We start from the raw sequence: 23,632 nt of genomic DNA, 5'->3' as shown, positions 1-23,632 counted from the left end.
CATGCTGAATAAAAAGAGAAAATGTTTTTGGTGGATCTTCACACTTGTGTGTACATGCTGTTTCACTAGAGTGTGTGTGTGTGTGTGTGTGTGTGTTGTAGGGAATGGCGTGTGTGGGTCGTACTAAAGAATGCACCATCGTTCCCTCCAATCACTACGGCCCGATTCCCGGAATTCCCGTGGGAACCACCTGGAAGTTTCGTGTGCAGGTGAGGAACGGGAAGGAACCACAGGCCACGGGGTGAGCAGTGAGGTCAGGGTGGGGTCACCGACAACAGCTTCAGACTCACACCAGTCTGTCCAGTCTTTATTGTGTTCTGTTTATGGGAGAGTGTTTGCACCTCAGACACTGGATCTAATGATTGCTGTGTGCAGTGTGATGGATATCAGGGTTTAATCGTGTGATCTGCTGCTGCAGGTGAGTGAGGCGGGGGTGCACAGGCCTCATGTGGGGGGTATCCATGGACGCAGTAATGACGGATCCTATTCGCTGGTGCTGGCTGGAGGATTTGAGGATGAAGTGGTGAGTTACAGCGAATCCAAGCGTCCACACATTTCATATTCTGCTGTTCCTCTGCTCCTCTATATGTTCAACCCCCATCTCATTTAGGTTTCTGCCCCCCTCCACCCCAAATCACCCTCCTTATCCTCTTTTTCTGTTTCTCTAAACTAACTCTCAGCTTTTGTTTACGGTATTTCTGTACATGCGCCTCACACACTCACTTTCAGCATTTAGGAGACGCTTTTTATCCAGAGCGACTTACAGTACTGTGACAGTATACTGGCCAACCAATTGAGGCCCAACAGTGGCAACCTGGCAGTGGTGGGGCTTGAACCAGCGACCTTTCGATTACTACTCCAGTACCTCACCTGTAAGGCTACAACTGCCCCATGTACTAGAACCTTGTTTTACTTTAGTGCTTTTGAGCAGAGTGGGAATCATCAGGGAACGCTCGACTCTCTGAAGTGAATTAGACCAGTATGATACTGGTTAATGCGGCCCATCAGTACTGGTGTGATTGTAGTTGCTTTAAAGCCAAACCTCTGTCTGTGTGGGGTTTCCTTGATTTAGTCCAGCGTGTGTAGCTACAACCGCTGATCCAGGATCAGTTTACTGCTCAATCCAGACGGTCAGATCTCACGTTGCTGAAACTCTTCTGATTATTTCAGGACAGGGGGGATGAGTTCACATACACGGGAAGTGGAGGTCGTGACCTTTCAGGAAACAAGCGTATCGGAGAGCACTCGTTTGATCAGACCCTGACGCACATGAACAGGTTCATTAACCCTTTATATTATTATTATTATTATTAATAACGCTGCGGTCCTGTGTGTGACCTTGAACTGACCTTTTGCGTTTCCATGTCTGTCCTTGTAGAGCACTTGCGCTGAACTGCGACGCTCCTCTAAATGATAAAAATGGGGCGGAGTCTCGTAACTGGAGGGCGGGAAAACCAGTCAGAGTCATCCGGAGCTCGAAGGGCCGACGCATCAGCAAGTACGCCCCGGAGGAGGGAAACCGCTATGACGGCATCTATAAGGTGTGTACCAGGGGAAGGCACCTGTTTTTTGGGTACGAAGGTGGGGTTCAGATAGGGGTGCGTATTTTGGGATCTGCTCTCAGCCACGGTGGAGCAGCGCAGCACCAATAACTGTTATGAAATCTGTGAACATCTGAGTTCGAATCTCAGCTCTGCTATCGGCCGGCCAGGCGCCCACACAGAAGTAATAATAATAATAATAATAATAATAATAATTTTATTTGAAAAGCGCCTTTCATGACACCCAAGGACACTGTACAATAGAAATATAGAAAATCTAAGCAAAATAAATAAAATACACATTTACTAAGCAAAAATAATTAAAATATACATTTACAAACATAGGAAACACCAAACACATGTGGCACAGTTCTGAGTCAGCTGGAAAAGATGTTTTGAGGGGTTTGAACGCTGCTGCTGATGAGATTTCCGTACTTCTGGTGGGAGGAGCCTAGCATCACCATGGCAACCTCACGGCGCTGTTAGCATGCTGTTGGTACACGAAAGTCCGACCCGAGGCTCGGTGGGAATATTTAGGCCTTTGCAAAATACCAGGGTCGCGGTGGAGCAGTAAAGATGTTGGAGGTTTATACCGTGAATTAGTGCTGGACAATAATTCGATATCGATATATATCGCGATAGAAAATATTTCAATAACGGTGATATGATTTTTAAACAAATTCGATCGATGTGCATTACGTCAGTGCGCTTTCCCCGTGTTACTTTTTTGCGGAAGCGTTTCTGCTCGCAGGTTCCCACAGGGACGCAATTCAACAGCGCACCTCAAGCGAGTCGTTCTCCATCAAAACAGTGCAGCAACACACTCAACATAAACGTCAACCACCAACACTATTACAGAAGAAGTGCTACTACTGAGTACTAATACCAGTTATTAATATTACTTCTTATTAGTTGTGGCGCGCTACGAGTAAAGGCACCAACGGGATATTCACGTTCCACTGTTGCCAGATTGGGCTGCTTTCCTCCTAATTGGGCGGTTTTTTTTTTTCCAAAAACAATTTAATAGCAGTTAAATAACACTTCTATTGAAAAGAGAATATTCAGTTTTAAGAAGCCCCAGCATTGTAGAAGGATATTAAAAGTAAAGTCAATTTTCAATGCTGATTTGGCTTAATAGTGCCGGTCAGAATGTGTCATATTCTTGGATTCCATGCGTTCACACTGGCATGTTCTGGGGTTCAAATGAATCTCATCAGTACACACAAGTTTGCAATCAAATGATCAAGTATTGCAAAGGAATATCTTTGAAATTCTGTTAAGGTTATAGGTAGAGATGGACCGATCGGGTTTTTTGGCATCGATTGCGATCTCCGATCTCCTTTCAGGGCAATCGGCCGATAGTCGATTTCGATCGGGGGGGGGGGGGGGGGGGGGAATGACATGTAATTTTTAGCGCAAAATCAGCAGTAAATAATAAAGTAACCAAACTTTTTTTTTTTTTTTTTCACCCACAGGAGACATATCTTATTAGTCTAACTGACCACACACACACACACACACACAGGTTTAATGTTATCCAGTTTAGTCTGAAAAAAACTTAAAAAGAGCCTCACAGTGAAGATAAACCGAAAGCAACAGCGTGTGTGTGTTTCTTTAAAAAAACGCTTTGTTCACAGTGTCGCTTTAAATGATTCTGATTCAGGAGTCGAATGTGACGCGTAAGTTTCTCTCTCCGTGTTTACTGTTATTAATAAATGCTGTGGTTTTAAATAAACACCAGCTACTACAGAACATTTTGTGTGACTCTCTTACATTAAAAAGCTTCATTAAAAAGCTTAATTAAACCGCTATTACCACAGAGCGGTCACCGAGTCAGACTCGTTCCGTCTGTGGAGATAAAAGTTCTGATTACCCTAAAAGTTTAGCAGATGATCCTGAACTAACAAATTTGGTAATGAATAAACTTTTGCCTCTGATTGGCTCTGTAACGTTTCTGTTCTCATTTACATCAAAAGCAATGAATAATGTGCTGATAGAATCGACTCAGATGTGACCGGGTTGTATTATCTTTTTAAAGTAAATATTTCAGTCAGCAAAATTACATCGTATGTATGATGCACAACGTTAATTCTGTTATTTTAGGTCATGAAGAGCTTTCATGATGGTTTCTGTACGATGGTTGATGAATGGTGATGTGATGGTTCGTGTTTTGTAGCGCAAAGTCTGGATCAATTCACTGAGCTGTTAAGCTTAACATGATCTTTATATATCAAGTGATCGGATCGGCTACATTTGGGAAATATCGTCCGATCGTCGATAGCATATTTTGATTGAAAATCGGCCGATATCGATTTAAAGTCGATCGATCGCCCCATCTCTAGTTATAGGCTATATTTTAGTTTTTCACAGGGAAAATGAGAAAAAATAGAAAGCTTATTATGCTGGGCTTGATGTAATTCTACATTACATTCACTGCCTGTATAGGTAAACGAGTGAGTGACCAAAACACTACTAGATCAACAGCTACTAGCCACATACAAAAATAAGGTATCAGACAGTTTCTGTGCCGCCCCTGTGTGAGCAATGGTCTCAGTCTGGCCACCACTATGGAAATTGTCTGGCTCCGCCACTGTCCACAGTAGAAGAAGAAGCAGATGAAATAGCTGATAAGAGATGACGGACTGATTCAGTCGTGTATTCAGCTTGTATTTCTTGCCAGAAACCAGAAAAGAGGTTTGCAGGTACAACCATCCAATTTTTGTGTTCTTGGCAGTTTTTCTGACATTTGTGTTATTCATATCGATATCGGAATTATATCGTATCGACCGAAATTAGGAGTTATATCGTGATATAAATTTTAGCCATATCGTCCAGCCCTACCGTGAATGTCCCAGAGCATAGAGTTCACTGAAAGAGCGCTCCATCGTCATGATGACACCGCAGACGTTGTCTAGACCAGAAAAGTTGCAGAGACTCCAAGCCATCCAATCCCAGCAGCCAAAGGAGCAATTCCAAACAATCCACATTGACAGAGAAAGGAGTTATAACTCTCGCTGCTCCGGATACACCGCTCCACATCATAGAAGCATCAGCAACACAAGCACAGTAAAAAGATCCCAAAACCAGTGCATAAAATCCAGTCAAATGTTTCGTGCAATGTTTTCGTTCAAACAGTTTCACCGGGGGAGAAGCGGCATCCGAACGCACCAGCGCATCTCTCACGACCCAAAAAATGCACGAATGGCTAGTGACCACAGGAGTGTGCGAAAAGATGAAAATGAAAGAAAATTACGATAAAAATAAAATACAATGAAGTAAAATAAAACATGGCGACGGTAGCGGTAGCCAAATGCGCCAGTGTTCACCATCACCATGACAACTCATAATAATAGGATGTTATATATTACGGCTGCTATAGCGGCCCCTGCTGGCTCATCAAAACGCTGCACAGAGATGGTGAATAATGGACTCTGTACGCTATACTGATCTCTGTGTGAAGCTGTAACATGTCCGGCCAGGTCACGGTATTGTGTCTGTGGCCCTCAGGTGGTGAAGTACTGGCCTGAAATTGGGAAATGCGGCTTCCTGGTGTGGCGTTACCTGCTGAGACGTGATGATATGGAGCCTGCACCGTGGACGCCTGAGGGAATCGAACGCAGCAAGAAACTCGGACTCAAAATCCAGGTGAGGGTACAGGACAGAGCGCAGTGTGCACGTGTACGTTTATTATTAAGGCCCTACCTGATTCTCTCTCTCTCTCTCTCTCTCTCAGTACCCTCCTGGTTATTTGGAGGCGATGGCCAATAAGAGTAAGAAGGAGGTGAGTGTGAGAGGGGGAAGGGGCGGAGCTACACGTGGTAAACGCCGAGCGGGAACAGAAAGGTCGAGAACCGGACGGCCGCCGAAGGGAGTGAAAGAGGAGGAGGAGGACGACGGCGAGGAGGAGGAAGCTGCAGCGAAAGAGGACGCAGAGATGCAGAGTAACGAGGAAGAGGAAACGCAGGAGGACACGGGTCAGTGTGTGTGTGTGTGGGAGGGAGGGCTGTCTAGGGTTCCTTGACACGTAGAGCATAGCGTGACCCCATACGCCTCTGTAAGAATACACCGATCAGCCATAACATTACAACCACCTCCTACACTCACTGTCTATTTTATCAGCTCCACTTACCATATAGAAGCACTTTGTAGTTCTACAATTACTGACTGTAGTCCATCTGTTTCTCTGCGTGCTTTGTTACCCCCTTTCATGCTGTTCTTCAATGGTCAGGACCCCCACAGACCACCACAGAGCAGGTATTATTTAGGTGGTGGATGATTCTCAGCACTGCAGTGACACTGACATGGTGGTGGTGTGTTAGTGTGTGTTGTGCTGGTATGAGTGGATCAGACACAGCAGCGCTGCTGGAGTTTTTAAACACCGTGTCCACTCACTGTCCACTCTATTAGACACTCCTACCTAGTCGGTCCACCTTGTAGATGTAAAGTCAGAGACGATCGCTCATCTATTGCTGCTGTTTGAGTCGGTCATCTTCTAGACCTTCATCAGTGGTCACAGGACTCTGCACACGGGGCGCTGTCGGCTGGATATTTTTTGGTTGGTGGACGATTCTCGGTCCAGCAGTGACAGTGAGGTGTTTAAAAACTCCAGCAGCGCTGCTGTGTCTGATCTCCAGGAGTACAGAGGCGTGTAAGTGAGGTGAACTGGAGACACTAAATAGTTCATGACTGTGTTTGATATTAAACCTGAACTGATGAATTATGGGTAAGCAGTAACGACCCGTCCTGTCATGAATGGAACCAAAGTGTAAAACATCACGTTATAATTATAATAAATAATACATTAATTAAATGAAAGACCACATTAGAAGCATTTTATTTTATTAAGAATTCTGTTTAACTACATTCGTCCATATGACGTGGGACTTCATACAGGTTCTGCATTACCTGATTGTGTGTGTGTGTGTGTGCAGTGTGTGATGAGGAGGAGGAGGAAGCAGAACCGAAGGTGAAGCGGCTGAAGGAAGCGGAGGCCTTTGTGTTGTCGGATCAGCAGCAGTCGCTCATACAGCAGGATCAAGTCAACAAGAAAGTGTGGGACGAGGCTCTGCGCTTCCTGGTGGAGGGCCCGGTACACACACACACACACACACACACACACACACACACACTCGTGGTTTTGGAATCGTCTGTCCGGCGAGTTTGTGGTCGGGTGTCGGCCTACTTTTGTCCCTGTTGTGTAATTGATCGTGTATTGAGCTTGTTGTTGCTATGGCGACGGTGGCTCATCACCTCCTGATTCGTTGCAGAACTTTCTGAGGAAGGTGGAGCAGAGCTTCATGTGTGTGTGCTGCCAGGAGCTTTCCTACCAGCCCGTCACCACTCCCTGCCAGCACAACGTCTGCAAGGTACACGCCGAGTGTGTGTGTGTGTGTGTGTGTGTGTGTGTGTGTGTGTGTGTGAGAGAGATAAGAGTAGCACACGTTGAAGATTAACAGAAGACGACGCGCACATACAAAATCTGAACTAGCAACATGAATAAAAGATTCTTTTATAAAAAAGCTCCTGTTTTTATTTCTGTGCTTCCAGTTTATTTAAAAAAACAGAAAACCAGCAGTAAAACACGCTAGCACACCAGAGCTGGGATCTGGAATACATCGTATTGAATCTCAGCTCTGCCATTCGGCTGTACTGGGCGGCCACATGAATAACGATTGGCTTGTTGTTCTGGGTGGGATGAGTCGGATCAGGGTTCCTCATAACCGGTGCAATTACGACCTCTGCTGGCTGATTGAGTTGGGGAATGATGCTGATCAGGGTGTGGCTCTCTGTGCACAAGGCTGATCTGCATATGAACTCACCTCGTTCAGGTGAAAAGATGCCGTCGGTACTGCTCACGTGTCGGAGGGGGCGTGTGCCAGTCTCTCTCTCCTCAGTCAGCAGTGTTGGGTTGTATCGGTGGAGGTGAAGCGTAAAGCAATCGGAGTAACTGGATACGAGTAGTTTACGGGAGAAAATGGGGGGGGGGGGGGGGGGGGGGGTCGGAGAAAAAATAAAAGGACATCTTTTGATCTTGGTCCCCCATCACCATGAAAGGTGTCGCCCCCTACAGGTTCAATCTTCCTGCTATATAGAGCAGGGGTTTTAAAACTCGGTCGGGTCGCAGAAAAAAAAAAAAAAGAAATCAACTCATTTCAACAGGTACATAAAAACAAAGTGAACACTAGCGCCCCCTTGTGAAGGCTTTACATTACAGCTTGTAAACCACAGTGGGACCAGATTACCTCAGTTTCTATTAATTATATTTATTTCTGAAATCAGGGACAGGATGTGGGCCGCTTGCACACCAGCACCGAGTTTCTGAACTCCGGTCGGCTGGGCGCCATCTAGCGGGCATAATTGGCAGTGCCTGCGACAGATACTAATTGGGCACCGTATCTGCGGGGTGGGGGCCGGACCATGTGTGTGTGGGCGGGTCTTCATACGCTGTGTGAGGACCCTGATTGGCGGAAGAGACGCCCGTGCAGAATGAGGAGGGCTGTACACGTGTGGGAGGAGGCGTGTACAGCGACGTGCTCTCCTCAGATGTGATCTGGTATCTCTCAGCAGCGGGAGATAAAACTGAGTCGCTAAATCAGGAGGAAAATGGGGAGAAAATGCTTAAAATGCTTAAAACCTCCACAAGGGGGCGCTCATGTACAGGTTTTTATTATTATTATAATAACATTTACATTTTCGGCATTTAGCAGACGCTTTTATCCAAAGCGATTTACAATTATGACTGAACACGTTTTGAAGCAATTGAGGGTTAAGGGCCTTGCTCAGGGGCCCAACAGTAGCAACTTGGTGGTTGTGGGGCTTAAACCGATAACCTTCTGATTACTAGTCCAGTACCTTAACCATTGAGCTACCACTGCCCTGTAAGTATGTTATTATATTATAAGTAATTATTATTTTCGGCTCGATCCCCTGCTTTAGGCTTCACATTAAAGTACAATCCTTCAGGTCACATGATCAGAACCCAGTTAACCCTGTATAAACTATGTGCCCGCTGACCTGACGTCTAGTGGCCCGAACACACAGCCGCACAGCTCCATCACTGGAACCAGTCTGAACGCAGGAGTCCTAAAGAGCGCAGCGTGTCCTGCTCACGGTGATAGGTAATAATATAGGCGACTGATCCGGCGCCGTTGTGTTTTCTGATTTCAGACGTGTCTACACAGATCGTTCAAGGCCGAGGTGTACACCTGCCCCGCCTGCCGCTACGATCTGGGGAAGGATTACGTCATGGTCCTGAACAAGACCCTGCAGCTGCTCCTGGATCAGTTCTTTCCTGGATACAGCAAGGGGCGATGAGGAGCTCCAGGAGATACGGACTCATATCATCTCCATACAGAGCAGTTCTCTAGCACTTACACACACACACACACACACACACACACACACACACGTGCATGATCCATGGACTGATATGTACATGGAACACACACACACACACACACACACACACACACACACACACTTTCTGTTCCTGTGTCGATGTTTCCCTCAGTAACACCAGCCTGATACCCAAATCCTGAGGTCAGCAAGTTCATCACCATGACAACCAAACAAACAGGCACACACACACACACACACACACACACACACGTCACGGGAGCATTCGGGAACTTTGACGCCCTTCAGCTGGACGGATTCGTTAAAGACGGATTAACGGCTAATGCTGAACCAGGAGCGAGACGTTTGTAAACTAGCAGTAGGTGGTTTAATTTAATCAGGCCCTGCTAACCCGCCGTCAACAACCCACCCCAGCGTTTGCTAATAATGACGGGACGCTGAATTCTATTCATGTTATTGGATTATATTCCACAGTGACGATGAGGTCTGTATTATTAGCTTCATTTCTCCAAACTGTTGCAGAATATTTACACCGATCAGCCAAAACATTAAAACCACCTCCTTGTTTCTTCACTCACTGTCCATTTTATCAGCTCCACTTACCATATAGAAGCACTTTGTAGTTCTACAATTACTGACTGTAGTCCATCTGTTTCTCTACATATCTTCTCTACCCTGTTCTTCAATGGTCAGGACCCCCACAGGACCACCACAGAGCAGGTATTATTTAGGTGGTGGATGATTCTCAGCACTGCAGTGACACTGACATGGTGGTGGTGTGTTAGTGTGTGTTGTGCTGGTATGAGTGGATCAGACACAGCAGTGCTGCTGGAGTTTTTAAACACCTCACTGTCACTGCTGGACTGAAAATAGTCCACCAACCAAAAACATCCAGCCGACAGCGCCCCGTGTGCAGCGTCCTGTGACCACTGATGAAGGTCTAGAAGATGAGCGACTCAAACAGCAGCAATAGATGAGCGATCGTCTCTGACTTTACATCTACAAGGTGGACCGACTAGGTAGGAGCGTCTAATAGAGTGGACGGTGAGTGGACACAGTTTAAAATCTCCAGCAGCGCTGCTGTGTCTGATCCACTCATACCAGCACAACACACACTAACACACCACCACCATGTCAGTGTCACTGCAGTGCTGAGAATGATCCACCACCTAAATAATACCTGCTCTGTGGGGGTCCTGACCATTGAAGAACACGGTAGAGAAGATATGTAGAGAAACAGATGGACTACAGTCAGTAATTGTAGAACTACAAAGTGCTTCTATATGGTAAGTGGAGCTGATAACATGGACAGTGAGTGTAGAAACAAGGAGGTGGTTATAATGTTATGGCTGATGGGTGTATGATTAGCTTAGCTAATGATTATGGATGTTTGGTTTGGCACAGTTATAACACCGGGCGTCGGTTTATCCAGGCTTAGAAGCGGAACTAAATGTGCACTGATAACACTGATAACACCACACACCTTCTGTATTCGTGAGCTTAGCGTGAGATTCGAACCCCTGGAACTAAGGCAGCGCTGTTACCAGCGGCGTGGAGCTTAGCGTTACGCCACACCAGCTCACAACTAAGCTAATCGTTATACAGGATAAGGGTACCACCCAATATCTGGTGTTTTTGATAAATCCTAGTTGCCAGTTGGCATCGTGATCATGAGGCAGATGTGCTGTAGCTGGGTTGACAGTGTTTGGTTAAATTAAACTACACTACATGGACAAAAGTATTGGGACGCCTCCGTTTAATGACTGAATTTATTTGCTTTAGCCACAACAGGTGTTATAAATCAGTGATCTAAAGGAAATTATATGCTTCTGACAGTTTAGGGAAGGCCCTATAGCTCTATAAAGACGTGAAGAAAAACGTCTAGCACAGAGCCCTGAGCTCAGCCCCACTCAGCAGCTCTGGGACGAACCGGAACACAGACTGATCGATCAGCGCCCGGCCGTACAAATACAAATGCTCTTATCTTCTGACTGAACTGGCACAGATTCCCTCAGACACACTTTGAAGTACTCAGAGATCTCTCTATTTTAGTACCGTTTGTTTTTTAAATGGGGCGTCCATTATGCTCACAGTCAGGCGTCCACATACTTTTGGCCACTTTAGTGTATAAAGTGAAATATTTCATTTCTGTTCCACCTGTTATTAAAGGTTTTATTTCTGTTATAATGATCGACAGCGCTGTTAATCTGTACCCTGTACCAGGAGACCCAGTATCAGGATCAGCACTCATACTGGTGCAGTACTGGTACCAGCAACAGAGACCCACACACACCACACCACGACTTCTGATCTTCACGTTCTCATCTTTATTTTCCTGTCAGTCTAAACCTAAATCATGAAAGTGTGCAAGAAACCATAAACACCTCTAAAGAAACCACTCCACCCACACACCAGTTCTCCCATCAGCCCAAAACATCCCGACCATCAAATGTGACGTCTGAAGACATCTGAAGGGTTCCTGTCCAACCCTGACCCTATCTGGTACCATCCCATTACCAGCAGCTCCTTCATCTTCTGTACGTTATGATCTGGATCATCTACAGTGGAACCGTGCTCACGTCCCAGACGTCCACATGATCTCAGAGGAACCAGGATTCAGAAGCGCTTGGGATTCTGGGACTTTCACGTGTCACTGTGGACACAGAACGTCTGGGAAATAGAACGTGAACGTTGACTGCTAAGCTTCTCCATGGTGTTTGGTGTTGGTGAGGGAGCGAGCGGTTTGTTCAGTGTTCCTCCGCTAGTGGACGATGCTCTGAGGTTCTTCTCTCTCGGACCTCCTCGTCCTCCTTTATCGTCGTTTTCGTTTTGTCGTTGTTCGGGTCTCTCACTCGTTTACGCGGCGGTTGGTTCTCTTCGTTTCGGACGTCGTGTGCTAGGCTTTACTTTCTGTTTTATTTCACTTCCTGAAGGAGGAGACGTGAACATGAGCAGAAGAGCGTCTGGGTTCCTCGGGTTCCTCGGTGCAGGTTTTGGCGTGTCGGTGGGGTTTGGTCTGACTTTTATCTGAATGATTTGCTCTTTGATGTGATGAACACTACCTGATACGCAGCACTAACACGTGGCTTCATATTGTGATCCCGAAATTTTATACATGCTACGATTCTTCATAAGTACCTGTTATTAAAATATTTCATTTCAGAAATAATCGGTTCATTTTTGTGTTTTTTTACTTTCAAAACGTTTATATTTACAGCATTTCCCGACAGTTGCAGTTTGGGAGTGATGGGACTTGAACCAGCGACCTTCCAGTTACTAGTCCAGTACCTTAACAGGTCATACTGCACAGCTCTGTTAGAGCTAAATGTCCAGGAGCAACGACAGCTCAGCCGTGGTTCCACACAGAGCAGTAGAACAGTAGTATAAAAGTCACCAGTCACTACCGAGTTCCAAACTGCACTTGGAAACATCATCAGCCCAAGAGCTGTTCACGAGGAGCTGTGTGAATGGTGCTTGTGTGTCTGAGAGGTTTCACCTGAGCCCCAAATCACCGTGTTAACAGGGTTGGTCAAAAGCACATTGAGGTTGGACTCTGGAGCAGTGGAAACACTTCACTGGTCTCACCGGAGGTGTGGTGTCAGACTGCACGACTGTGTGTTTGATTTTATGCAGAATCTAGACAGGAGCGGTGATCACGTGCATTACATAGTCAGAAGTATGTGGACACCCGATCACGAGCTCGTTCAACATCCGGTAACAACGGCCTATAAAAGCAGCTGTACCAGCACACGCTAGTCTGGAACTTTGGAGTGTGTCTGTGGGAATCTGGGATTTGTGAGGTCAGGCACTAATGTTGGATGAGAAGCCTTGGCTTGCAATCGATCTTCCGATTCATCTCAAAATGAAGAACCTCAGCCCCACTCAACAGCTGTGGGATGAATCGGAACACAGGCTGATGAATTAGTGCCCAGCCGTACAAATGCTGTCAACTTTTGACCAAAAGAGCACAAATTCCCACACTCAGACACACTTTAAAGTCTTGTGAGAAGCTTCTCAGAAAAGATCACATGCAGGTAACTGTAGTTTAATAGCATCTACCCGACAAGCTTACAGTCAGGTGTCCAAATACTTCTGGCCATATGAGATACACATGATTTAACAGTATTTATATAAACGTGACTCCTATCTAAACAATCGTATTATTATTATAATTACTATTTAAATGTGACACGTATTATTATTATTACGTATTTATTGTTTGTCTCTCAGGCGCCTCCTGCTGGTGATTCCATGGAACTTACAGGGTTTATGAGCTCGTTGAACATGCCGTTAGGTGTTTTAGCCTCACACACGGCTGATAATGTTTAATTCCATGCTTTAAAGTGTGTTGTAACAGTTTGGGGAAGACCCTTTTCTGTTCTGTTTTGGAGTGGATGAGCTGTAACGAGCACCTGACCTAAATAAAAGCACAAATCCCACCAAACACACTCCAAAATCTTGAGGAACAGTTAGTCAGGTGTCCATATACTTTTTGCCCTATAGAGTGTGTACTGATGTGAAGCCAGTGTTTGTGTGTATTTTATTGTTTTCATGCTCAGTTCATTTACAGGTTCAGTATAAAGAGAAGCAGAAATGATAGACACGTGTACAAACCTTTGATCTTCAAAGAGAAACTTCAAAAGGAACGAATGATATAAAACAAAGTAGAAAAATCAGATATTTGTGTGACTCTACAGCACACGAGGGTTCTTCTATAGAAATAATTCTACTGTAGTTTATTACAGGTGCAGTGAGCAGCTCTTAGGTGAAGTTTGGGTTCAGTTTCAGATTTTCCTCCTCTAGAACCACCAGTCAGTCTCACCACCACCGAGGGCCTCGATTTAAAGTCGGCACCCAATTACTGACTTGATCACTAAAGCAAAGACTGAAAATGAGGAGCACAGGCTCAACCGGACGAGGACTCCTGTCAGGTCCTTCAGATCGAACACCCCAGTCACCCCGAGGTTAGAGGACAGTCCGGTGGCTCCAGACTCTCGGCGACGTCCTCCAGCTCGTCCAGCAGCTCGGAAAAGGGCGGCCGGCGATACGCGTCCATCTGGAAGTGTAGAAGAATGAACAGCACCGTGTTCGTAAGTCAAATCAGTGTCGACAACAAAACTAGAATCACTCGACACCAACGCTCAAGTTCATCAGCCAGCACTGGTACAAGCTGTGGTCTGAACATTACAGCCAGAGGGCGCTGTAGCACCTTCATCTACACTGAGAGTCTGAGTGTGTTTATCTCGACTGTCATGGCAGAGCAGGTTCATTATAATCTGAGTCAGGGCTCGGTCAGCATGTCAAACATAAACCGTATAACCAAAAACTGTACATGACACTAATTTAGTCATATCTAATTCCCAGTGGTGAATCAGCTGGGTGAGTACTGGTTTCCTCTCTCTGGATCTTTTATACTCACTAGGCAGCAGCGTGTGGACAGTTCCAGTACCCGCTGTGGACAGTCCTGCACCAGCTCACCGAACGCCTCCACGTCCAAACCGAAATCCTGCACAGAGGAACAACACACAGACCAACTCACCCGAATGTTTCAATCATCTTCTCCAGCTCCTATCTCCTATTTTCTATCAGCTTCATTAAAGTCATGATTTGATGAACCCGTTAGAAGAACGTACCCGAGTCCTGGGCAGAACTTCAGGATCAGCAGGAATTCTGGCCAGGATCTCACACAGCATGATTCCAAAAGAGAAAACATCTACCTGCAGTCACAGACACCAGAGTCAGAACGTCCTACCTGGACTCACTCACACCTGATTACAACATCTCACATCCAACAGAGGAGCCACGCCCCATCACAATACAAACTAATGAATCCAGAGCTTCACATCACATCCAATCACCTCCCATAAACTACAAAATTCTGTCTGATCTCTTTCTGATTTCTGTCCGATCTATGTCTGATCTCTGATCTATGTCTGATCTGTTTGATCTCTGTCTGATCTGTGTCTGATCTTTCTGATATCTGTTTGATCTCTGATATGACAGATCTACGTTTGATCTGTCTGATCTATGTCTGATCTATGTCTGATCTGTTTGATATCTGTTTGATCTCTGATCTGTCTGATCTACGTTTGATCTGTGTCTGATCTTTGTCTGATCTGTCTGACATCTGTTTGATCTCTGTCTGATCTGTGTCTGATCTGTGTCTGATCTTTCTGATATCTGTTTGATCTCTGATATGACAGATCTACGTTTGATCTGTGTTTGATCTTTGTCTGATCTGTCTACCTCTGATCTGTCTGATCTCTGTGATCTCTGATCTATGTCTGATCTGTCCGATCTTTGTCTGATTTGTGTCTGATCTGTCTGATATCTGTTTGATCTCTGATCTGTCTGATCTACGTTTGATCTCTGTCTGATCTGTGTCTGATCTTTCTGATATCTGTTTGATCTCTGATATGACAGATCTACGTTTGATCTGTGTTTGATCTTTGTCTGATCTGTCTACCTCTGATCTGTCTGATCTCTGTGATCTTTGATCTATGTCTGATCTGTCTGATATCTGTTTGATCTCTAATCTGTCTGATATCTGTTTGATCTCTGATCTGTCTGATCTACGTTTGATCTGTGTCTGATCTGTCTGACATCTGTTTGATCTCTGTCTAATATCTGTGATTTCTGCCTGATCTCTGATCCACCGAAGTACGGGGGGATAAGAAGGGGTCGGTGAAGGGTGCACGCGTCTCAGGGAGGGCGTGTCAGGAGAATATACCCTCCTTGTACACCATCGGGGTCTCCAGCAGAGGAAGAGGAACCGGCTACGACTAAACTGAGGGAAAAAGGGAGAAAATGCAGAAATAAATAAAAGTGAAGCTGCTTGAAAGGCGTCAGGATCCTGGTGGATCTGATCTTCTCCTCGTTCCCACCAGCCTGGTCACTGCAGTGTAGGAGATGATCAGAAGAATGAAAGTGAATCAGGGTCTCTCACCTTACGGTCGTACGCTTCTCCTCTCAGCATCTCAGGCGCCATCCAGAACGCCGACCCCACCAGGGACAACTTCCTGTCAGGGCTGTTCAGGGGCGGCTCCACCACCTCACGGGCCAAACCGAAATCCGTCACCAGCGCCTCTCTACCACGCGGCCTCAGTCTTATCAGACAGTTCTGGATTTACAAGCAGATAGAACACGGGTCACGAGAACACGGGTCAGGAGAACACGGGTCACGAGAACACGGGTCACAAGAACACGGGTCAGAAGAACACGGGTCACAAGAACACGGGTCAGAAGAACACAGGTCACGAGAACACGGGTCAGGAGAACACGGGTCATGAGAACACGGGTCAGGAAAACACGGGTCACAAGAACACGGGTCAGGAGAACATGGGTCACGAGAACACGGGTCACGAGAACACGGGTCATAAGAACATGGGTCACAAGAACATGGGTCACAAGAACATGGGTCACAAGAACACGGGTCATAAGAACACGGGTCCTAAGAACACAGGTCAGAAGAACACGGGTCCTAAGAACACAGGTCAGAAGAACACGGGTCACAAGAACACGGGTCATAAGAACACGGGTCAGAAGAACACGGGTCAGAAGAACACGGGTCCTAAGAACACGGGTCAGAAGAACACGGGTCACAAGAACACGGGTCACAAGAACACGGGTCAGAAGAACACGGGTCAGAAGAACACGGGTCAGAAGAACACGGGTCCTAAGAACACGGGTCACAAGAACACGGGTCAGAAGAACACGGGTCAGAAGAACACGGGTCCGAATCAGCAATAATCAACCGCTTCCTTCTGGTCAGGGACGCAGTGGGTCCGGGTTCCACGGGTGTGTGTACCTTGCTGTTGAGGTCTCGGTGGTAAACGTTCCTGAAGTGCAGGTAGTTCATCCCTCTGCTGATGTCACACCCCAGCTCCACCTTCTCCTTCCAGCTCAGCAGGACGTCGTCACGCGCCAGGAGTTCCTCCAGAGATCCTCCACTCACGTACTGCAGGGTGAGGAGCAACACGCCTCAGATACACCGCCACACTCATACCAGCGTAATCACAGTTAGACCTAAACTGACTTCAGTTCCTCTGATTCACTCCTGAAACTATTGAAAGCCAAGCAGCACGGTGGCTTGGTGGGTAGCACTATCACCTCACAGCAGGAAGGTCCAGAAACATTTCATAAACTAGTTGTTTTATACACCTGAAAAATCTAAACTCGATAGTTAGGAAGGGTGTCCAGATACTTTTGGCAGAGACGTGTGTGCATTTATAAGCATAGACAAATGTGATGTAGATAATAACAGTGTGGGGAGACATGGTGGTGCAGTGGGTGGCACTGTTGCATCACAGCAAGAAGGTCCTGAGTTCCATTTCCTGGCTGGTTGGCCAGGATCCTGTGTGGAGTTTTGCATGTTCTCTTTGTGTCTGTGTGGGTTTCCTTCCACAAGTACAAAGACCTGCAGTCAGGACAACTGGAGATACTCAACTGCCACAATCAGAAGATTGTCGATTCAAATCCAATGTTGGGCCCTCGAGCAAGGCCCTTAACCAGGTCTGCTCCAGGGGTGCTGTACAGTAACTGACCCTGGGCTCTGACCCCAACTTCCAAACAAGCTGGGATTTGCAGAAAAAGAGCGCTACATTAAGGGGGGCACTTGAGCATACCTAAATATCGGGGGGGGGGGGGGGGGGGCGTGTCCTAGACGGTTGATAGTACAGCTGAGATTCTTAACCAGATCTTAGCGGTGGTGTGCCGGCGTGACAGACCGCTGCACCACCCAAAACTCTAATCAGTATTTTTAAGAGCTGATGGTGATGTAACCATGACATCACAAACCATAACAGTTCAGATGTATGACATCACAGTTATTACAGCCCTAAACACACGACAACAACAACCACAGAGGAGCCGAGACGATCAGCAGCAGTAGAGAGGTGAAATATCATCGGGGAAACAGATATGCCTAAATTAATAGGAAACTGTAACAGCTTTCAATTCACAATCTAACAGCATTATCAGGGTAATTACAGAAAATAAATAAATAAAATAAACTCACCTCCATGATGGGATAAAGTTTATCTTCCCTCACACAAACCCCCAAATACCTGCAGAAAATAACATCACAATCTCTTTATTCCTCAGAGACGTTAAACGATGCTCCTCCTCCAGCCCCCAACAGCACCAAACACACTGGAGACCCTGATGGTACATGAGGAGGGTATATTCTCTTGACACGCCCTCCCTCAGACACGCCCGTGCTTCGAGGGATCGGTGCGTGAGGTCGGTCTCGCTCACGGAGAGTCACGCGCTGATCTCCACATTCTGTACAGGCGCCACGGGCTACTAACCAGGGTCCTTCCACATCCTCCAAGACCCCGCCCACTTTTTAGTCCCGTCTTTTCCCACCCAGCAGACTAGTGGCCGATTTAGTCTGTTGCAGACACTAGGGGGTGCCCAGCCGACCGGTAACAGAGCTGAGATTCGAACTCTGAGAGCTCAGAACGTAACCTTCCGCTGCTCCACCTGGACTTCTTTTTATAAGATTTTTAGGCGAACTTGGGCGCAGAGAAGTCGGCGACGTGTCTGGATGTTGTTGACGTTTAGCCTCCCAGTGTATAGAGTCAAACGTTATTTACATTTGTGGCTGCAGCAACCAACGATGTTTATAACGGTTTGTTAATAAAATCTTTCTACCATATTATGCACTGTAGAGGGTGAAACACCTAAAATCCTCTTAGAGGAAGTTTGTTATTGAATTAGTGAATTTGATATCTTGCGTATTTTTTGATTTGTTTATACTTATAGTGTTTCGACTGAAGATCAAGACGCCGCTGTGATCAGGGTTGCCAGATTTAACCAGTTAAAGCAGCATTATCGTTCTAAATAATTCTGAAATGAATGAATGAATGAATTGATTACTGTAGAAGTGAAGGTTGTTGTTACCTGACTATATTAGGATGGGAGAGTTTCTGCAGGAGGTTGATCTCTCTCACGATGCTCTCCTGATCCACGTGGTTCTTATAGATCTTCACCACCATCACCTTCCTCGTGGTGTTGTGCATCACCTGATCAACACACACAATCATTTATCATCACAGTAATTACAGCAGGGGATCAGACTGTGATTGTATTTTTCACTCTTGGGGGTTGGTGGCACTGTCTGGGTGTTGAGAGTGGTGAGATGGCTCATTGCCACCCAAACCCCATTGTTTCTGGGATGTTCTCTGGACCAACCACCCCACAGCTGGGAGAAGGTCCTTCCTAAAACTGATGAGATGATGAGATGAGGTGATGCCCTGCGGTCAGGACGAGTTTCCTCTTACTGTTCACACCTCACTGACGAGATGGAATGTAGATGAACCAGCAGAATGGAAACATGAAACTAAGAGCGTTTAAAACCTTCTCCAGCACCACAGTTCTCACAACCACTGCCAAAAAGGGACGAGAACTGATGCCCTTCACGTCAAAATACTGAAACCTCTTCCTGCACAGAGCCCTGACCCCATAACCAGAACATCGACTGATCAATCAGCACCCAGCCCTACAAATACTGTCATGTTTTGACAGAATGAGAACAAATTCCCAGTCTTCATACTTCGAGTCTTGTGACACACAGAGGTCGCTCCATTTTAATACCGTTTGTTATTGAAACAAGATGTCCAGCAAGCTCACGCTCAGGTGTCCAGATACTTTTGAGCACACAGTGTTTGTTGTTGGATCTCAGGTGACGCTCAGACTGAAGTAAACAGGATTAATAATAGATGTTTGTGAGATGAAACGAGGAGCTGTGGGTGGGGTGGGGTGGTGCGGGGTGGCTGGTGTTGGTGTTGTTGCTCTTTTTGGGATTATCAGAACACGACTCTCAGTCTGATGGGGGGTGGGGGCAGAAATTTATGTATGTTGGGGGGGGGGGGGGGGGGGGATATTCTGTATTTTTGTACCTTGTAGACCTTTGAGAAGAATCCAGTCCCCACGAGCTCAGAGCTGAAATCCTCCCAGTAGTGCAGTTTTCTGGTGCTGGTACGGGCGTGGCTCCAGCGCTCGGTCTCACTGTACAGATCTGTGGACTCACTGAGCAGTGTGGGGCTGCTGGGAACATCGGGGAGATCCGGGGGTTCCGGGGGGGTGTTCCCCTCACACATCCTGGAAAGATCATCTACAGGAGACAGAGAGGGATTCTGTTCATAAACATCATGTCATCAGAACTGACTCAGAGGTAAACAGGAACACCAGTACATAGGGAACACCAGTACAGAGGAACACCAGTACATAGGGAACACTGGGTACAGAGGAACACCAGTACAGAGGAACACCAGTACAGAGGAACACCAGTACAGAGGAACACCAGTGCAGAGGAACACCAGTACAGAGGAACACCAGTGCAGAGGAACACTGGGTACAGAGGAACACTGGGTACAGAGGAACACCAGTACAGACGAACACCAGTACAGAGGAACACCAGTACAGAGGAACACTGGGTACAGAGGAACACCAGTACAGAGGAACACCAGTACAGAGGAACACTGGGTACAGAGGAACACTGGGTACCGAGGAACACCAGTACAGAGGAACACCAGTACAGAGGAACACCAGTACAGAGGAACACCAGTACAGAGGAACACCAGTACAGAGGAGCACTGGGTACAGAGGAACACCAGTACAGAGGAACACCAGTACAGAGGAACACTGGGTACAGAGGAACACCAGTACAGAGGAACACTGGGTACAGAGGAACACCAGTACAGAGGAACACCAGTACAGAGGAACACTGGGTACAGAGGAACACCAGTACAGAGGAACACCAGTACAGAGGAACACCAGTACAGAGGAACACTGGGTACCGAGGAACACCAGTACAGAGGAACACCAGTACAGAGGAACACCAGTACAGAGGAACACCAGTACAGAGGAACACTGGGTACAGAGGAACACTGGGTACAGAGAGAACAGAGTTCTCAGCGTGGATCATGCGTCTCTGACCCTGAGGTGTTTACACGTTATTACAGGTTCTCCCGTTGGCTGGAGATCCACGTCACCGCATGAACTGATCCGCTCCTCTCTGTAACCTGCAGTTTGCTGGATCAGAGCTGAGAACGTCATGATCCTCAAGCTGGTTACACCAAACAGCTTCAGCTACACGTCCTTAATAACGGGATTCATGGACCTGGGTTTGATCCAAACCTTACCTCACTGTCTGACAGGAGCTTGACACCAACATATCCCATCATGCACCATGCTGTAACAACCTGCACTCTTCTGGGAAGCATTGTGTTTGATTTTGGAGCATGACTGCAGGAACTTCATGCCTTCACTGTAACGTTCCTGCAGGAGCAGCACGACGTCCATACACACATTAACAATCATGCAGATGTTTGGGGTGACGGTTCGAGTTTCTCTGTGGTGTAGAAACTGAACATGAGAACTTCACGTGATGAACATGTTCTGGTTGACGGAGAGGATCTGGAACATCTTGTACGTTAGGTTTTTAGCTGAACTTCCTTTAAAACATCTCCGTTTGTTGGAACTGATTCCAAGAGTCTAAAATTTTTCTTCACACTTGATGCTCAGTGCAGCAGAACGGTGTGAAGATCTGAAGATCTCGATACGCTTCACATCGTCTGTAGAGCGACGCGCTACAGAACTGAAACAACAACAAAACAACATCGCTCGCGACAAACGCAGAGTCAAAACATGTAATCGTTCTGCCGTGCAGTTTGTGTGACGGTAGTTCTTCATAACAGTCACAATGATGATGAAACGTACCAAAATTTCTGTCTTTCAAAACCACCTGAAGCTTCGTTCTCGTACTTTGTGCTTCATAAAGCACCACATGTTCTCACCAGGAGACAGGTTTGGACTGCAGGCAGGTCAGTCTAGCACAGCCATTCTGCTGGTACAGGTGATGCTGAGGTGTCTTGGCATCATGTTGAAATAAGAATGGACGTCCATGTAAAAGACGGCATCTGAAGTCACCCCTGTCACCCCTGTTGCTGGCACCAATACCCGCCCCCATCCCAACCATAACGGATCCTGACTTTACTTCACACGGCTTAACATCTGGATGATTCTTTTCTTCTTTGGCCCACAAAACATGATGTCCATAATTTCACAAATAATTTAAAAGGTCAAATAAATCACTCGGCTATCAGCTGTGCTATCAGCCGGCCAGGCGTCTACGCAGACACGCGATTAACTGTGTGTCTATAGGAGGCAGGACAACAGAGTTTCCACAGCAATCCTTCAGAGGTCCTCAACAGGTCAGAGATGTTTTGTTGGCACAAGGAGGATCCACACAACATCAGGTGGGTGGATCTAATGTCATGGCTGACTCATCTTCATCAATAATGAGGAATCAGGAGGCCACGCCGGACTATTCCATGAGACTGTGGAACCTTCTACACCAACAAAATTAACCATCTATGTTCCTTCAAAAGTGTATGAAAGCTTTTGATTGCAAATGATAAATTTCTCCTTCATCTCTCAAACACTTTGCTAACGGAAACGTTCTGTGTGGTGCAGATCATCTCCTGCTTCAGGTTCTGTGAGGAACCAGCCCGACCAGTTGGGGTAAGAGTGTGAAGCGGGTCTGTTCCTCCTCGTGCTGAATTATTGAGTGTAATGCAGGAGGTCTCACATGAAGATCTATTGAGTTTCAGTCTGATACTGTAGATGCTGAAGCTCTCCGGGTCATGAACCTCAGAGCTGCAGCTGAGAGACGGAGGGTAGCGAGATCAACATAGTTCATCTTCATAAGATCCATCAGGTCAAAAATATACAGATGGCAGCTCAGATGATTGAATTGGTGGAGCAGAAAGTTCTACATCGTTACTGAATTTTGCTGCACAGGCCACCTGATTCCTCACATCTGATTGTGACTTCTCTGTGCCCGTATAAAAGCAAGTAAAACCAGAGCTGTTGAGTGGGGCTGAGCTCAGGGCTCTGTGCAGGACGCTGGAGTTTCTTCATATCTTTATAGAGCTCGCTCATGCTGGAACAGGACAGGACCTTCCCTAAATTATTGCTGCTAAGTCAGAAGCACATGATTCCCTTTATATGATTTATTACACCTGTTAGCAGCTGATGTGGCTAAAACACATACATTCAGTGATTAAAAGGGGTGTCCCAATACTTTTGATCATATAGTGTACATTTCCAGCAGTTGTTACAGCGGGTGAGTGCAGGTATACATGTACTGATACTGATATGTGTACAGTACAGATGTGTTCCAGGTGTGGTTGAACAGGTTTGGATCTGTAATGTTGGGACGGGCTGTGTATTATGACTCTGTGTTCTGTGAGATATTCCAGCACTGACTGTGAGAGATCAGGATGGAGGTTCTTTACTCACTCCAGCGGTTCAGCAGGTTGTTCATGTTCATTCTGGTGAAGCATCTACATCTCAGAGCAACTAAATAAATCACAAACACAGAATCAGAAATAATAAAAACACAGAAAATACAAAAACAGCAACATTATAGACATCATGATTTTTATTGTGATGTTATTACAGTGGGAGATTTCTTATTGGCTCGTGTTATAGTGATGTCACAAAAATATTGTGTTATTATAATGGATTATTGAAAATATTATGTAAATATTCAACCAATCAGCTTAAAGAAATGCAATAAAATATGAAACATCATTGAGCTTCAAATCATTCAGTCATTGTTTTATCATTGCTTTATCCTGGTCAGGGTCACAGTGAGTCTGATCCATTAGGAGGAACACAGGAAACACCCTGGACAGATCATAAACACACACACACAGTAGGGTTAT

The 23,632-nt window shown here is 46.1% G+C and overlaps 2 protein-coding genes across 3 annotated transcripts in view; one reads left to right on the top strand and one right to left on the bottom strand.

The window, feature by feature from the left end:
• LOC134330537 (E3 ubiquitin-protein ligase UHRF2-like) overlaps nt 1-9,441 on the top strand; it is a 38,790-nt gene extending 29,349 nt beyond the window's left edge. The window contains exons 8-16 of one of the 2 annotated variants that reach the window (XM_063011712.1): nt 102-209; nt 419-523; nt 1,171-1,277; nt 1,379-1,541; nt 5,049-5,186; nt 5,275-5,515; nt 6,473-6,630; nt 6,809-6,907; nt 8,709-9,441. In XM_063011712.1, coding sequence (XP_062867782.1) covers nt 102-209; nt 419-523; nt 1,171-1,277; nt 1,379-1,541; nt 5,049-5,186; nt 5,275-5,515; nt 6,473-6,630; nt 6,809-6,907; nt 8,709-8,855 — 1,266 coding nt within the window. In that variant the 3' untranslated portion in view covers nt 8,856-9,441. The remainder of the gene's footprint in view (nt 1-101; nt 210-418; nt 524-1,170; nt 1,278-1,378; nt 1,542-5,048; nt 5,187-5,274; nt 5,516-6,472; nt 6,631-6,808; nt 6,908-8,708) is intronic. The other variant, XM_063011713.1, reaches the window with a different exon arrangement.
• A 4,060-nt stretch (nt 9,442-13,501) lies between these two features.
• Nucleotides 13,502-23,632, bottom strand: part of zgc:113162 (uncharacterized protein LOC553743 homolog) — a 16,384-nt gene continuing 6,253 nt past the window's right edge. Inside the window, exons 3-12 of the mRNA XM_063011145.1 lie at nt 21,415-21,498; nt 21,074-21,179; nt 19,799-20,013; nt 18,801-18,922; nt 17,914-17,962; nt 16,705-16,854; nt 15,844-16,017; nt 14,531-14,614; nt 14,317-14,403; nt 13,502-13,953 (exon numbers count right to left, since the gene is read on the bottom strand). Coding sequence (XP_062867215.1) covers nt 13,852-13,953; nt 14,317-14,403; nt 14,531-14,614; nt 15,844-16,017; nt 16,705-16,854; nt 17,914-17,962; nt 18,801-18,922; nt 19,799-20,013; nt 21,074-21,179; nt 21,415-21,498 — 1,173 coding nt within the window. The 3' untranslated portion in view covers nt 13,502-13,851. The remainder of the gene's footprint in view (nt 13,954-14,316; nt 14,404-14,530; nt 14,615-15,843; nt 16,018-16,704; nt 16,855-17,913; nt 17,963-18,800; nt 18,923-19,798; nt 20,014-21,073; nt 21,180-21,414; nt 21,499-23,632) is intronic.

This window comes from Trichomycterus rosablanca, chromosome 16 (genome assembly GCF_030014385.1).
Source record: "Trichomycterus rosablanca isolate fTriRos1 chromosome 16, fTriRos1.hap1, whole genome shotgun sequence".
Taxonomy (NCBI): Eukaryota; Metazoa; Chordata; class Actinopteri; order Siluriformes; family Trichomycteridae; genus Trichomycterus; species Trichomycterus rosablanca.
This window is presented reverse-complemented; position numbering and strand designations above follow the sequence as displayed.